Source organism: Pan troglodytes, chromosome 9 (genome assembly GCF_028858775.2).
Source record: "Pan troglodytes isolate AG18354 chromosome 9, NHGRI_mPanTro3-v2.0_pri, whole genome shotgun sequence".
Classification (NCBI taxonomy): domain Eukaryota; kingdom Metazoa; phylum Chordata; class Mammalia; order Primates; family Hominidae; genus Pan; species Pan troglodytes.
In genome coordinates, this window is record NC_072407.2 from 9013844 (window position 1) to 9031391 (window position 17548).

Genomic DNA, 17548 nt, shown 5'->3' on the forward strand with positions numbered 1-17548 from the left:
TGTTTGGAATGGATAGAATGATTGTCTGGACTCCGCCCATCAGGAACATATAAAAAAAAGATCTTTGAATTTGCTGAACTTCTTTGGTTTTCTGAATTGTTATTCCAATACCTCATGTATAATTTCTTGCATTTGATTTAATGTATTTCTCTGTAAGGATGTTTTGCATTAATGAGGTAATTCTTAAAAATACAGGAACAGCTGGTTACTCGAGCCTGTGCCTTTGTGTGGTCAGGCCTTAAATTGTTCACAGACCCTTTCTATCACATCTTTATGCCCTTTTGATCTCATTTATTTTCCATCACAAGCATATTCACATAATCACAGCAGAAAACAAAAGTCAGATATAAACAATTATTGTGGTGATGCTTTAGTTTAGGCATGATTGACATCATATGGCCGAAGGTTATTCATTTATTTTTAATTTCTAAACCCATTTCTTTCCCACTGTGTATTACAACCTAAAAGAGACAATGCATGCTATAAACATTAAAAGCTAGGGCTTTATAATTTGTGTCAATATATTTTTAATAAGAAATTGTGAATACTTCTGTCTGAAATACTGTTGGGGATAGAACTAAAAACACACAAAATGCTTGATGTAACCCCCCTGAGTGTTAAACTGGTGGCTTGAACTCCCCTGAAGATATCAGGCCTTGACTCCTCCATGTCTACAGAAACTGATGCCACCACTAGAATCAATTTCAGAAAGACTCCTATATTATCCCAGTAATTTCCTATTATCGGGAGCTTAATCCATCAAAAGTCTTGCTAACCATATCCAAAATGGTTAAATATGGTAAAAAGAATAGAGTTCGTGAGTCTTATATACCTTGTTTTAATTCACAGTTTTAATTTTTTCAGCTTTTTGGACTTAGGGAAAGTTATTTAACCACTCATTCATTCAGCATTCCTTGTTAGCTATTATTAATTGAGTTCTACTGGTGAAGTCCAGCTATTCTCCCTCCTTCCCATCAGCATTTATACAATCAAATATGCCTAGTGGAAGTCACATAACCATTTTGACTATTCTCATTTTAAATTTCTTTATTAATAAAATTTTAAATTAATTGCCAAAGGCCTCACATATTCTTTAATTGCTTCCAGATTGTCACACTTAATTTTTTCCTCTGCTTGATTATTTCTACTAGCATCAGAGGTCTGGTTTTCTTTTACATTAGGAAAAAAGGTGTATTGCCAGTGTTTGTCTAATTTCTTTGCTTAATTTTAATGCAAAACACTCTAAAGCACGAAAAAGAATTATTAGGAAGAGAAATTTCTTCTGAAGTTGAACCAATGAATCCTCTTTGCTCAAAAAGGGAGAAGATATGAACCAAAAAACCTATTTAAAAAATTAACACTGTGAAAACTAACTAAAGCAGGCAACATGTTGAGAAACATTCATTCTTGAAAACCTTTACAACTTCAGGGAAAAATACCACTCTCCCACCATTGCCAAATTCTTCTTCTTCCTCCTCCTCCTCCTCCTTCTTCTTATTTTTGTTCTTCTTCGCAGAGGAGTAGCAGGAGTAGGAGTAGTAGTTGTAGTACCAGTAGTTTTATCAGGCTGGGATTTGTTGACAAACCAGCAGTTGTGCTGCCAGACAATGCAGACTCGACTTCAAGTGGAAAGAAAAAAGCAAAGCTTGGTCAACTAAGACTGGAAAACTCAGTAGGAAATAAAGAAGCGCCATCCACAGTTTTAGTAGCCTGAGTTTGCAAGCAGGAGTCATCAGGACATTTTACAGAGAGAACCTGGAAATTATTGTTACGGAAGGGTTCTCCATGCATCTATGGCTTTATGAGAAATTATTCAAACATGTGAGAGAAACTCAAGAGAGCTTTCTGGCATGAGAAAACAAACAGAGACTTGACAACTGGTTGAATATTAAATGTATGCTACACACACCACTCAAATCAATCAGTGAAAATGTTTCTGACTCAAGGGATTTAACAGCTATTTCTGCCTCAATATTGGCATACCACCAAGACGTGTATACTCATGGGCGATTCCTAGGAAGCCAGGCTAAAAAAGTGGAATACAAATAAAATGATCTGAAAGTAATCAGTGGTTATACTTAGTGTAAGAATGTGAAATATAAGTGATCTGAAATGATCAGTGGCAACACTTAGTGCAAGAGATTTATTTTGAGAAGATAAATTTCAGTTTAAATTCATACAAGTTACTAAAAATAAACAAAAGAAAATTAAAAAACACAGCAAGTCTCTTAAAAGCAATTAAGAATCTAAGGTTTCTATTATATCCATGATACCTGGTTTATAACAAAAACCTATGAGACTTTTAAGGAAACAGGAAAACAAAAGAAAATGAGAAAACATTTAATGCTCATGGATAGGAAGAATCAATATCATGAAAATGGTCATACTGTCCAAAGCAATTTATAGATTCAATGCCATTCCTATTAAAGTAGTATTGGCATTCTTCACAGAATTATAAAAACTATTTTAAAATTCATCTGGAACCAAAAAAGAGCCTGAATAGCCAAGGCAATCCTAAGCAAAAAGAGCAAAATTGGAGGCATTATTCCACCTGACTTCAAACTATATTACAAGGCTACAGTAACCAAAACAGCATGGTACAGGTACAAGAACAGGCATATAGACCAATGGGAAAGAACAGAAAACCCAGAAAGAAGATTACACACCTACAACCATCTGATCTTTGACAAACCTAACAAAAATAAGCAATGGGGAAATGATTCCCTATTTAATAAATGGTGCTGGGGGAACTGGCAGGCCGTAGGCAGAAAACTGAAACTGGACCCCTTCCTTACACCATACACAAAAATCAACTCAAGATGGACTAAACACTTAAATGTAAAGCCCCAAATTTAAAAATCCCAGAAGAAAACCTAGACAATACCATTCAGGTCATAGGCATGAGGAACGATTTCATGACAAAGATGCCAAAAACAATTGGAACAAAACCAAAAACTGACCAATGGGAAATAATTAAACTAAAGAGCTTCTGCACAGCAAAAGAAACTATCAACAGAGAAAATAGACAACACACAGAAAAGGAGAAAACTTTTACAATCTATCCATCTGACAAAGGTCTAATATCGAGTATCTAGAACGAACTTAAACAAATTTACAAGAAAAAAACAAACAACCCCATTAAAAAGTGGGCAAAGGACATGAACAGACATGTCTCAAAAGAAGACGTACATGTGACCAACAAACATATGACAAAAAGCTCAACATCACTGATCATTAGGGAACTACAAAACCACAATGAGATGCTGTCCTTTTTTTTTTTTTTTTTTTGATGGAGTCTCGCTCTGTTGCCCAGGCTGGAGTGCAGTGATGCAATCTGGGCTCACTGCAACCTCCGCCTCCCGGGTTCAAGCAATTCTCCTGCCTCAGCCTCCTGAGTAGCTGGGATTACAGGCATGCACCATCACGTCTGGCTAATTTTTGTATTTTTAGTAGAGATGGGGTTTCACCATGTTGGCTAAGCTGGTCTCAAATTCCTGACCTCATGATCTGCCCACCTTGACCTCCCAAAGTGCTGGGATTACAGGTGTGAGCCACCATGTGCAGCTGAGATGCTGTCTTACACTAGTCAGAATGGCTATTACTAAAAAGTCAAAAAACAACAGATGCTGGCAAGGTTCTGAAGAAAAAGGAACACTTTTACACTCTTAGTAGCAGTATAAATTAGTTCAACCATTGTGGAAGAAGTTATGGCATTTCCTCAAAGACCTAGAGGCAGAAATACCATTTGACCGAGAAATCCCATTACTGGGTATATACCTAAAAGAATAAAAATTGTTCTATTGTAAAGGCACATGCATGTGTGTGTTAATTGCAGCACTAGTCACAATAGCAAAGACATGAAGTCAACCTAAATACCTATTACTGATAGACTGGATAAAGAAAATGTGGTATAGATATACCATGTAATACTATGGAGCCATAAAAAGGAATGAAATCATGTCCTTTCCAAGGACATGGATGGAGCTGGAGGGCATTATCCTCAGCAAACTATCCCAGAAACAGAAGAAAACAAATACCACTTGTTCTTACGTATAAGTGGGAGCTGAATGATGAGAACACATGGACACATGGGGGGAACAACACACACTCAGGTGTGCTGGAGGGTATTCAGTTAGGAAAAGCGGAAGTCAAATTGTCCCTGTTTGCAGATGACATGATTGTACCTTTAGAAAACCCCATCGTCTCAGCTCAAAATCTCCTTAAGCTGATAAGCAACTTCAGCAAAGTCTCAGGATACAAAATGAATGTGCAAAAATCACAAGCATTCCTATACACCAATAACAGACAAACAGAGAGCCAAATCATGAGTGAACTCACATTCACAACTGCTTCAAAGAGAATAAAATACCTAGGAATCCAACTTACAAGGGATGTGAAAGTCCTCTTCAAGAGAACTACAAACCACTGCTCAAGGAAATAAAAGAGGATACAAACAAATGGAAGAACATTCCATGCTCTTGGATAGGAAGAATCGATATCACGAAAATGGCCACACTGCCCAACGTAATTTACAGATTCAATGCCATCCCCATCAAGCTACCAATGACTTTCTTCACAGAATTGGAAAAAACTACTTTAAAGTTCATATGGAACCAAAAAAGAGCCCACATTGCCAAGATAATCCTAAGCCAAAAGAACAAAGCTGGAGGCATCACGCTACCTGACTTCAAACTATATTAGAAGGCTACAGTAACCAGAAGAGCATGGTGCTGGTACCAAAACAGAGATACAGACCAATGGAACAGAACAGAGCCCTCAGAAATAATACCACACATCTACAACCATCTGATCTTTGACAAACCTGACAAAAACAAGAAGTGGGGAAAGGATTCCCTATTTAATAAATGGAGCTGGGAAAACTGGCTAGCCATATGTAGAAAGCTGAAACTGGATCCTTCCTTACACCTTATACAAAAATTAATTCAAGATGGATTAAAGACTTAAATGTTAGACCTAAAACCATAAAAATCCTACAAGAAAACCTAGGCAATACCATTCAGGATATAGGCATGGGCAAGGACTTCATGTCTAAAACACCAAAAGCAATGGCAACAAAAGCCAAAATGGACAAATGGGATCTAATTAAACTAAAGAGCTTCTGCACAGCAAAAGAAACTACCATCAGACTGAACAGGCAACCTACAGAATGGGAGAAAATTTTTACAATCTACCCATCTGACAAAGGGCTAATATCCAGAATCTACAAAGAACTTAAACAAATTTACAAGAAAAAATAAAACAGCCCCATCAAAAAGTGGGCGAAGGATATGAACAGACACTTCTCAAAAGAAGATGTTTATGCAGCCAACAGACACATGAAAAAATGCTCATCATCACTGGCCATCAGAGAAATGCAAATCAAAACCACAGTGAGATGCCATCTCACACCAGTTAGAATGGCGATCATGAAAAAGTCAGGAAACAACAGGTGCTGGAGAGGATGTGGAGAAATAGGAACACTTTTACACTGTTGGTGGGACTGTAAACTGGTTCAACCACTGTGGAAGACAGTGTGGCAATTCCTCAGGGATCTAGAACTAGAAATACCATTTGACCCAGCAATCCCATTACTGGGTATATACCCAAAGGATTATAAATCATGCTGCTATAAAGACACATGCACACCTATGTTTATTGCGGCACTATTCACAATAGCAAAGACTTGAAACCAACCCAAATGTCCATCAATGATAGACTAGATTAAGAAAATGTGGCACATATACACCATGGAATACTATGCAGCCATAAAAAATGATGAGTTCATGTCCTTTGTAGTGACATGGTTGAAGCTGGAAACCATCACTGTGAGAAAACTATCACAAGGACAGAAAACCAAACACCACATGTTCTCACTCATAGGTGGGAACTGAACAATGAGAACACTTGGACACAGGTTGGGGAACATCACTCGCTGGGGCCTGTTGTGGGATGGGGGGATTGGGGAGGGATAGCATGAGGAGATATACCTAATGTAAATGACGAGTTAATGGGTGCAGCACACTGACATGGCACATGTATACATATGTAACAAACCTGCTCGTTGTGCACTTGTACCCTGGAACTTAAAGTATGATAATAAAAAAAGAAATAAAGAACACTGAAAATGATAGATATTGAGTAATAGAAAAGACTGCTTATGTAAATAATGTATTATCTTTAAAATATGTTTTTAAAACAAGTTGTTTAAATAAATAATGACACTCAATTATATGGTCTATATCATGTAGGTAGAATATGTATTAAAATAATTTCATAAAGGATAAAAGAAAATGGGGCTACAGTGTGGAAAAGTTGAAATATTTTACTGTGATTAAGACAATATTAATGTGAAGTAGAGAGTGATAAGGTGAAGATGGATTTTATAATTCTTAGAATAATTACTAAGAAAAATAACTGAAAATATAGTTAATAATGTGTTAATAGAAAAATCAAAATGGCACACTGAATCACTGAATAGTACCGTGGTGATGGCTTAGATATGAAGAAGAGAGGGAGAAAAGACCTGAATTTTAGTTTGGGTAACTGGGTGAATTGTGGTGTGGTTAGTGATTTACTGAAATGAACCTTAAGCAGATGAAAAGAAAACGTTTTATTTTTGTTTTCATTTTACAGTATTTCCCATGTTAAATTTCAGTTTCCTATTTGTATTACAGTGGAGTTATCAAGTAGGAAGCTGATCTGGAGATCAAGGCAGTATTGTAGCCTGAAGATATACACTTGTAGTTAATCAGTATGTAGATGATATTTAAAGCAGTGGTATTCGATGATATCGGTAAGTGAGAGAGTGGAGTTAAAGTAGAGGAAAAAAGATCAAATAAAAGATACACTGACATTTAGTGCTCTAGGAAGAAGACATATAATCAAAGAATAATAAAGAGTATAAATTAAAGTAGGGGGAAACATCAAGCAAACATGATTTGAGAGAAACCAACAAAGGAAAATAATTCAGCATTGCAGCAATATTCTACTATATTGAATCCTGAAGAACAAACAGGAGAGTAAGACGACACATTTTTGCTAAGTTTAGCAATAAGCAGATTATTGGTGACATCTGCACATACTGTTTCAGTGGTGTGAAAAAGAACATTCACTGAAGTGAATTGAGGAGACAATGGGAAGTATCGACAAGGATTGTAGACCGCAATGTTGAGAGGCTTTGCTGTGAAACAGAAAAGAGAATGGGACAATAACACAATGGTGTGTGAAACAAGGGTAAATTTTTCTTTCAGCTTTTTCTTTTTAGACAGAGAATTATTAAAATTAAGCACTAGGGTTTAATCGTATTTCAATATAGTTAGTGATGCACATTCATATAGGACTGAGAATAATTCTGCGTTTGGATGGGTTGCTACCATAGATCTGTATTAGGCAAAGCCAGGTCCTCTGGGAATAAGACAAAGTAGACTAGCATGCTCAGAAGCCTGGGTCTGTGTAGCCTTTGGTCCTGGGGGCATCTCCAGGAAGTCACATGCTCAAGTCTCCATAGAATCACTCCAGGGGAAATTCTGGGCAAGGGTGCTGTTGGTTTTAAATCTCTGTGCTGCTGTGGTTGACGCATCAGAAAAGACTCTTGTCTCCTAGACCATACTTTGGGTGAGTTGGGGAAAAATCTGAGGCCTGAGAAGTGCTTTCTTTGAGGATCTTGTCACAGAACGGCAGAGACTGCAGTATGGACAGTTCGTAGAAAAATGTAAAGGTCAGTAATGAGTGGTAGAGGTGGAGGAGATTGCGTGTTGAGCCCAGTTCACCCTTTTATCTGTAATTTGAATTTAATGGCAGAAATTGCCTCGTGACTAAATGTTGATCTTCTCCTTTAGAACCAAACAGAACTTCAAAGCACAATGATCACAGAACCTATATTTAAGCTTTAGTTTTGGGATCTGGTACAAGTTAACTTCTCTGACCCTTGTTTTTCTAGTGCATGCAATAGCAGTAATAATAGTGCTTTTCCACTAAGGTTTTTGTATCTTTAAATGAGATAGGACATGTAAATGGCTAAGAACAGAGCCTGGAACATGAACAAGCACTCAATAAATATTAGATTGTTTATTATTAAAGGACTAAAATATTTTTTAAATGTCTGCCCATTATTCCTTTTATTGTCTGTCTAAGATAACACACAAGGATATTGCTTGTGGTTTTTACATTGCTCGTGTTTTTTAAATACCAATAAAGAGTCTAGAATGATCACAATGCTCAGCAAGCATTACTTTTTCATTTCCTTCTCCTTTTCATTAAAATAGAACTAACACTTCTAACTGTAGATGTGGGAATTAAGGGGCAAGGGGAGTATGTGATTCTACCAAAAACTAGTCAGTAAAACAAGAACCTTATAGATCATTGTCCCCCTCCCCCACTCACCCCTGAGCCCCTTCTTCTGAGCCCCAGCTCAAGGTCAATAGCAGATAGTTTCTTATCCTAGTGAGACTAGTCTGTGGATCCCACAAGAAACAAGTCCAAAGGGCCAGCTTTTACTCAGCATCTCAGATCCTTTAAGAGTATAGTATGCTCATGCCTGTTCCTCAGAGAGCAGCCTTTCCATCTTCCTGCCTGAGTGGAAGAGTATGGAAGTGAAGTTCAATACTACATAGAAGGGAAGGACTCTCAATGCCCACTCCTTTTCCACCTTGACCCCCACATATACTTCTGAAGCTACAGAAGCTCCTGTCCTATTGCTGTGAGGAAAGTTTAGGCTCAACTCTCTCCATGGTCTACCACTATTATTTAGAGAGACAGAATTAAGCTAGCCAGTTGATGAGACAAGCTGGACATATGGACCCACCTGTAAAGCATGCCTTCATTCAACCCCAGCTATACAGTACACTCATGTGTCTCATCTTGCTTTCCATGTGTTCTTTGCTAAAGGGTCTTGGAAGGAAAAATAAAAATGCTTCTTTTTGTCCTCTGATTACTCATGACACATCTGGTACTTAGTAGAAACTTCACAAATTTGAAGTCATTAATCAATAAATTAATTAAACATGATCAACTTTTCCTTGGTTCATGAGATCTTAAGCAATCAGGGGCCTCGTTTACTATCCTTGTCCCAAATTCTGGAAGGTCTGTGCTGATCTCTTGGATTAAGGTGCTTAGATTGCCAGTGTAGTGTTTCTTTTGAGGCTGCTCATCCCTCATAATCAATTTTCTTATTCTTTACTTTTTCTTACTGATTTTTACTACATGTGAATTCTAGTAGCATATCGTCTCTTCATTTTTGGTTTATCTGAGACTTGCTTTCACTAAATCCTTTACAGTAAGCATTAATGATAAAGTGCAAAGTCATTGAGACAGATCCACCAAATCCACTGTCTTGAACCCTGCAACAGCCACTGCTGGCAGGCCATTGGTATTAAATGTTGCAATAAACTGCCTGAGGGATAGAAAGATTTAGGTAATACAGAATTTGATCAAAATATATAAATAATATATATGAAAGTAGGTGCATAACTTTAGAATTACATAAATAGATTTCATGACAAATCTTTTGAGAGATAATTTTTATAGTCAAGCAAACATTACCAAGTTTTTAGATAATACATGGGCATTTATTATATCTGAACTTTATTGAGTCTTTATTATTTGCCTGGTGCTTATCTAAGTGCTCTATCAATATTCCAAATGCATACTCTTAACAACCCTATGGTAGGTACTATTATTTTTACTTTAAAGAAGCGAGGAATTAAGCACAGTGATTATTAAGTAACTTGTTCAAGGTCATAGAGCTAAGATTCAATCCCCAGAGCCTTTATTTTTAAAGCGAATTTTCTTTTCAAATTTCCTAAACAGAGTCAAAGACAGAGAGATACAGGTAAAGAGAGACAGAGATATAGGTAAAGAGAGACACTTATTATATAAGTGAAAGACCCTCAATCCAATCAGACTCATTATTTTTCAAGAGTCAGTGAGGGTGTTGGTATCCTTTTAAGTCTGCAGTCTGCAGCTCCAGTTGTTGAAGTTTCAAATAAAATTTTCTGCAGTGATGAAACTATTCTACAACAATTTTATCCAGTTCAGTAGCACTAGTCACACGTGGCTATTGAACATTTAAAATACGACTAGTACAAGTAAGGTGAAAGTGTAATTTAATTTAAGAAATTTAAATTTAAATAAATGCATATGTCTAGGGGCTACCATATTGGACAGTACTACACCAAACTACTGACTGACAAATTTGGAGTGACTTTTTTCCATCTTGTTCATTCCCAAGTATCCAGAGCTCTCTGTCTTTTGTGTGTAGCTCTGGATTTTGTCTAGTGGCTTTGCTCCTTTCTATGACCAAGGCTCCTATTTCATTTATTTAAAATAATTTCTTAAAGAAAGAGTTCTTAACCTGGGTCCATAGATGGTTTTCAAAAATATCTGAATTCACTTAATTTTTATGCAGAACTTTGCTTGTATATGTGTGTGTGGTGTGTTGGTGTGTGTGTGTGTGTGTGTGCATTCTTAACTGGGAGACCCTTTCTGAGATTCTCAGAAGGGTAATGATAAATACAAAGTTCAGAGCCACTATAGCACTACTTTCTTTTAGTCCTAAACCTTCTGTCAGCTGTGGCTAGATTGGCCTGAAAAGGTGATTAGCTCAGCTGCACATTTGGATAAATGTTCTTAAGATGACACCAAAAAATTGAAATGGAAGAGAATTGATTGTGGGGCACCAAGATTTTAATCTTGATCTTTTTCATGCAAGTAGCAGACATTAATGTCTGTGATTCCCCATAGATTTAACTAGGCCTTACTTGGAGTTACAGTGAGAAATGTAGTTGCTGCTAACTCAAGATGACATTTATTAGAACAGCCACATAGAAGCGTGGAAGGAAAAGAATGGGTCTTCTCTATGGAGAAACAGGAAAAAAAGTCAAGATGAGTTTTAACACGCACGGCACTGACTTCAGTAACCTGAACAATGATTGAATCTGTCTTTTGGGAGATTCTCCATGGATGGCTTTAATCTGGCTGAGCCATATATTAGTTGTAAAACTCTTTGGAAGTACTGGAGATCATTCTGCTCCCTAATGAAGAGAAAAGTAAATCTCAAAATTCCTTTCTAGATGCAGCTTAGGACAGAGAAATCTAATTGCGTGGAAGAACATACTGAAGAAAAAGGCCTGAATAAATGAAAATGACAATGGGAAGACTTTGGATATTTCTGAAAAGGGACTAAAGCAACTCTTCTGTGGCTCCTGGGTATCTGTTTTCTATTGCTGCCATAAGAAGTTACAACAAACTTAGTGGCTTAAAATAATATATATTTATTTTTAATAGTTCTTTAGATCAGAAGTCCAAAATGGGTCTCACTGGGCTAAAACCAAGATTTAAGGCATTCTTTTCTGCAATATTTTCTGGAGACTTAGGGGAAAATTCTGTTCACTTACCTTTTCCATCTTCTAATGGCCACTAATATTCCTTGTCTCCTGGTTCCCTTCCTTCATCTTCAATGTCAGTAATTCATGTCCAGTCCTGCTCAAGCTGCCATCTTTCTGGTTCTCTGCAGTGACAAAGGTTATTCATTTCTAAGTACTCCTGTGATTTGATTTGGCCTACCTGGACAATGCAGGATAAACTCTACATCTCAAGGTTCTTAACTTTAACTACATATGAAAATTCCCTTTTGACATGCAAAGTAGCATGTTGATAGTTTTCAAAGATACGGATGAGGACATCTTTAAGGGTATTATTCTTCCTACCACAGCAGGTCTTTTTACAGTTCCTTGGGAGCCAAGGTCACTTCCTCCCTCACTTGCTGCAAGCTCAGATCCCTTTAGTACTCACAGACTCTTAGGAATACAGAAGGTCAGAGCTTTAAATTCCTTAAAGTGTGTCTTTCCTCCTCCATCCTACATCATACGAGTGCCAAAGAGGGAAGGGATTGATAAATTGAGTACTAAAGAGGGAAATGATCATATGAAAATCAAAACAATTTAAGATCACAACCAAGATGCACACACATACATCCACACGTTTATATCTGCACATCTGTGTTTATGAACAGCCCTTATATTAGGACTGTGGTTATATTCTTCATGGTTATTGGTGTTAGTGTTTATTATACATGTAAATACACAATGTCAAATTCTTCCCTAGTATTGCAGTCTGCAAGACAGGTAACTTCTTGATATTTCTGAATTGCATATGTCCCTAGTAGGTGCAGATGTTAACTGGAAGTTTTTTGTTTGTTTCTCTTTCTCCTAGATGTTTTAAAATTTTATGGTTAGTAGCAGCATTCTCGCTTCATGGAGCAGGGGCTACTGGTTTCTGTATCAAACTGAACATGGATGTGCAAGAATAATATTTAAGTTACTTCCTCTTACAGCTACCATCTCAATACTTATTGTTACTGATTCCAGTTGAAGTCTGTTTGACTTAATGAGCTCTTCTCTATTTTCCTACTCAAACCTCTATTCCACTATGTCACCTCTCAACCAAACTACTGAGAACCACCAGAGCTTCTTCACCCTGACTGGGATTCCAGGAATGCCAGAGAAAGACTTATGGATGGCCTTGCCCCTCTGTCTTCTTTATAGCACCACGATCTTGGGAAATGTCACCATCCTTGTTGTCATCAAAGTTGAGCAAAGTCTCCATGAGCCCATGTATTATTTTCTAGCCATGTTAGCTGCCACTGACCTCAGCCTTTCACTGTCTTCCATGCCTACCATGGTCACTGTTCACTGGTTCAACTGGCGTTCAATAACTTTTAATGGCTGCCTTATCCAGATGTTCTTCATCCACACATTTGGGGGAGTAGAATCAGGTGTTCTGGTGGCCATGGCCTTTGATCGCTTTGTGGCCATCCGCTTTCCTTTGCACTATGCTACAATTCTCACTCACAGTGTCATCAGCAAGATTGCAGCAGCCATCCTGCTACGGAGTGTGGGGGCTGTGCTCCCTGTGCCTTTTCTCATCAAAAGGTTACCTTTCTGTCACTCCAATGTCCTCTCCCATGCATACTGCCTCCATCAGGATGCCATGAGGCTTGCCTGTGCTGACACCGGTGTCAATAGCATCTATGGCCTGTTGGCTGTGATCTTCATCATTGTACTACATGCCTTGATACTTTTGGCCTCTTACATTCTAATCCTGCAGGCAGTATTGAGCATTGCTTCCCAGGAAGACAGGCTCAAGGCTCTCAACACCTGTCTCTCTCATATCTGTGCAGTGCTGCTTTTCTATGTGCCTCTCATTGGTATGACCCTAATTCATCGCTATGGGAAGCATTTGTCACCACTAATACACACATTCATGGCCAATATCTACCTACTTCTCCCTCCTGTGCTCAATCCCATTGTGTACACTGTTAGGACCAAGCAGATCCGATGGCGGATTGTCCAGGCCTTTTGTGGGGCTAGGGTTAGCCCTTAATGGCATCTACTATTTCCAAGTAAATGCAATCAAGTTAGAGAAGAGTATCAAATACAGCACTATCCAATAGAAATTCCCACAGAAGTGGATATTTTCTATTTCTCTGCTGTTTAGTAACTAGTAGCCGTACATGGCTATTAATTGCTTGAAATTTTGCTAGTGCAAGCTGAGGAACTGAATTTTAAATGTACTTAATTTTAATTGATTTAAATGTAAATTTAAGTAGTCATATGTAACTAGTAGCTGCGTATCGAATAGTACAAATACAATGGGTAGTGATATGAAATTGCATAACGGTTTTGATGAGAGCAATAATTTATTTTAGCTTGATAAAACATAAACATTTATACTTTAAAATTGTATATAATAAATTTTCAAACATTTATGTATAATAAAATTTACTCACTTTGGTATACCGTTTTACAAGTTTTGACAAATGCATTGTGTTCCCACCACTGAAACAAAGATACAGAACAATTTTATCACTTCCCCAAATTTCTTTATGCTTCCCATCTGTGGTCAACTACTCTATTATCACCCAACAGAGGGCAAACATTGACTGGCAAGCATTGATTGGCTATCCTTCCCTATAATGATTGTTTTTCCAGAGTGGCATGCAAATGAAACCTTGCATTATGCAGTCTTTTGTGTCTAGCTTCTTAATAAAATGCTTTTGAGATTCACCTATGTTATGGCATGTATTGGTAGTTTATTCCTTTTTAATGTTGAGTAGTTTTCTGTTGTATGTCATTTTTTAATAACTTTTTTGAGAAATCTATCCAGACTGCTTAGTCCATTAGAATCACTCTGGTATTCAGTGATGAACATAGAACATTTATTTTCTTTTGCCTTTATTTGTGTATTTATTTATATATTTTATAACATAAGGTATACATATTTAAGGGGTTGGAATCAGAAAAAATATTAAAAATAAATAGCATGTGCAGAGTTTGAGAAAATGGTGCATTCAGTGAGTTGGAAAAATAAGAAATTTCGTATAAGCTTTAGATCTCAACCTCAGCCTCACTTCTGTTCAGAGGGCTTTTCTGACTTGTGCTTAATATATACTCCATATGAACAGGGACCCTTTTATCCGACTTCATCATACCTCAAGTGTGTAATGTAGTTTAGACCATATGGTGACACTTAATATATATTTTTGAATTAGTGAAAACTATACTTTATTAAGATTGATTTAATACTTCCTATTCTTTCTGTTCTTATTTAATATTCATAAATCTTATCTGAAATTTTCAGTCACTCATCTTCACTGATAGGAACCAGGGAAAGGGGGTGGTGTTTACTTATGCATCTGAGCATTACCTGATGTGTAACTTTATAAAGTTACTTGATCTTCCTTGATACTCACTGGGATAAGCACCTTTGCTCAGTGTGACTCATACGTATATAGTGAGAATATATTTGGAAAATGTTTCAAGAAACAAAAAGGGCCAGGTGCGGTGGCTTACACCTGTAATCCCAGCATTTTGGGAAGCCGAGGTGGGTGGATCATGTGGTTAGGAGTTTGAGACCAGCCTGGCCAACATGATGAAACCCCATCTTTACTAAAAATACAACAATTAGCCAGGCATGGTGGCAGGCACTTGTAATCCCAGCTACTGAGGAGGCTAAGGCAGGAGAATTGCTTGAACCCAGGAGGTGGAAGTTGCAGTGACACGAGATCGTGCCACTACACTCCAGCCTCAGTGACACAGAGAGATTCTGTCTCAAGACAGGGGAAAGTACAAAAAGCCAGGGTAGATTAGATATAATCAGGATTATTAATTGACTGTCTACTGTGAATAGTTGGATTCCAGTCTAAATGAAGCTTAAACCATATGTGGGCACACAGTTGGGAATCAATCTATGAAATCGACAGATTAAGGACAATGAATTTAAACCATAGTTCCTGAAGATATGAATGGAAACAGTTGACATTAGATGGTAGTATAGCATGATGGTTAAGATGGAAAGCTTTGAAATAAGACTTATTTCAAAATTGTGAGTACCATTTCTGAAATAGGCTTGAGTACCATTTCTGCAACTTGCTAACTTTTAGACAGCGAAGTTATTAAAAAATCTCTCTGAACTTCAATGTCCTCAGCTGTGAAATAATAGGTAATAATACTTAACTCGTAAGGTTGATTAAGACAATGCATTTGAAAGATATAGTTTCTGGAGCATATTATGTGTTCATCAAATGTTAAGTTACTTATGCGTAGAAGGTAGATGGCTCCAGATATGACTTGAAGCGGAAGGGTTCTTAGGAGGAGTTCCTGTGTAAGAGGAGGGATGTAGGAATGGCCAGGAGAGTAATGAGACCTCTTAGGAAGAGGATATATTGAAAACAGAGAACAATGGGATGACTCTTTCTGCTCTCCTAATCCAGCTCTGACATTCAGGGAGCCTTCCTGGCTGAGATTCCTTAGCCTAAGGCTGGGTAAAGAGGAATGGTTATAGTTATTTGACCCAGGCAGGCAGTCTTAGCAGATATCCATTACTGTCTGCCTCCAGGGCTAGGGCTCTTCTCCTAGCCCTTGATGGATGGGATTTGCTTGGGCCTGGGAGCAGGGTTTGGGGGTAAGTCTCGGAGATGTGTCTGAGTTGCCAATGGGTTCCATCACTCACTCCAACCAGAATGCTTACTAATCAAGAATGCTCCCTGTTGCCTGGGGACTCTACTAGGCTGCCTATAAAGCCCTCGCTTTTGGAAGCTGGTTTAGTCCCTGCTCTGTTATGGGACTGAAGAGAAGTTGGTGGTGTTTCCTGCTGATGTGACCAGGTAAGACGGGAGTGCAAACGTGGAGAAAAAAACTGAAGCGGGGCGGGGGGAGTTTTTTTAAAATGAGGGATGGTAAGATAAGGAGAGGAAGAAGATAAAGCAATAAATTGATGGGAACTACAAGTAAGATGGGATGAAGAAAGGGAGGGGTGTAACAGATACTGGAAGAAATTGAGATGGGAGAGAGAAGACAGGGGGAGAAAGAAGAGACAAAGGCAAAAGACAATAGGACTCAAAACTCCCTTTCTGTGGCCATAATTGTTTGGTAATCAATCAATGTTGCTAAATGAAGATTTCTGTTTTTCCTGATCCTGCTTTAGTAACTAGCATTGAGAGATTAAAAATGTGCATTCCCAAACTTTCAAGAATCTCAAACTTCTGGCAGAAGAACACAGTACTTGCATATATAAATTACCAATATCGGTTGTGCCTCATTATTAAGCACCAAGGGAAAGGTCCAAGCAAAATGTGGGGCAAAGATTGAAGCAGAGGGTAGTTTTAGCTTAATATGTCAGGGAACTTTCAGGGTATATTCTGAATTGTGGAGGAAATATAATTCAGTGTTAACAAATTAACAGAAGGTAGGGGTTGGTAAATGAAGAGGATGGGTCTGTAACATTACTGATGCCAGAAAATAGGGATGTTGACCTTTGGGTCACTCTGTTATTGAGTTGAGTGAGTGTTATTCAAATAATTTCACCTGGTCTTCTGTATGTGAATGGGCAGATGCTACCTTCTTCCTGGCCAGTCAGATGGAGACTTGTACCTGAAGAGAGAAAGCACTAATATATTGCTCTGGTTAGCCGGCAATGTTGAGAAAACCTTGATAAATTTAGGCACTGAACTTTGACCTACCACTGGCTCCAGAGTGTATGACCTCACAGAGAGAAAGCCCTCTGCTTCTTCTTCTGTGTCCATTCCACAGGAAAAATTTCCCCAGCAGCAAACGGAGCCACTGTCTCCTCTCCTCTTACCGCCTTGCATTATCCAGTGTCATTTCTTTGCCTTTATGAGATATCATTCAAAGAACAGAGGATAACTGATATCTGCTTTATAAGCATCTCATCGCTCAGTTACTTTTGCACCCCCAAATGCCCTCTGCATTCATCTGCACATGAAGACAAAAACAATACAAACATATGTAGACTTTTACACATAATTTTAAAAACACTTGGACTCCACAAACATTCTTCTTTAGATGAGAACATAGTTCTCTATTTTGCTTATTTCTCACCTCTACCCCTCCTGTACATCATATACAAGTATAAAAGGATATTTAAAAATTGTATTTTGAAGGAAGGAAATTACAACATTCAGCTATCCAAATTGTCTCGTTAGCCTGGCCTCTCTGATCATCTGAAGTTTAGTAAAAAATAATAGACTTTG

General features: G+C 37.8%; 3 protein-coding genes across 7 annotated transcripts in view; 2 read left to right on the forward strand and 1 right to left on the reverse strand.

The window, feature by feature from the left end:
- The window catches only part of MMP26 (matrix metallopeptidase 26), a 286289-nt gene that overhangs the window by 158803 nt on the left and 109938 nt on the right, over positions 1-17548 (forward strand). The gene's annotated exons all lie outside the window — the stretch shown is intronic.
- The window catches only part of LOC100611224 (olfactory receptor 51S1), a 55422-nt gene that overhangs the window by 17420 nt on the left and 20454 nt on the right, over positions 1-17548 (reverse strand). Inside the window, exons 1-4 of one of the 4 annotated variants that reach the window (XM_063783555.1) lie at positions 17018-17167; positions 16863-16928; positions 13787-13835; positions 11394-11506 (exon numbers count right to left, since the gene is read on the reverse strand). The gene's annotated coding sequence lies outside the window, so the exon portion shown is untranslated. Of the gene's footprint in view, positions 1-8803; positions 8890-11393; positions 11507-13786; positions 13836-16862; positions 16929-17017; positions 17271-17548 lie in introns of those variants that run through there. The other 3 variants (XM_063783554.1, XM_009459780.4, XM_063783553.1) reach the window with 3 other exon arrangements.
- On the forward strand, positions 12427-13434 carry LOC112204748 (olfactory receptor 51H1-like). Its single transcript, XM_024346925.2, has one exon. The coding sequence runs from the start codon at positions 12427-12429 to the stop codon at positions 13378-13380; it is 954 nt and encodes a 317-aa protein (XP_024202693.2). The 3' UTR covers positions 13381-13434.

What these genes read in the sequence shown, in the direction of transcription:
- LOC112204748 (XM_024346925.2), top strand. Translation starts at nt 12,427, where the DNA reads ATGTCACCTCTCAACCAAACTACTGAGAACCACCAGAGCTTCTTCACC.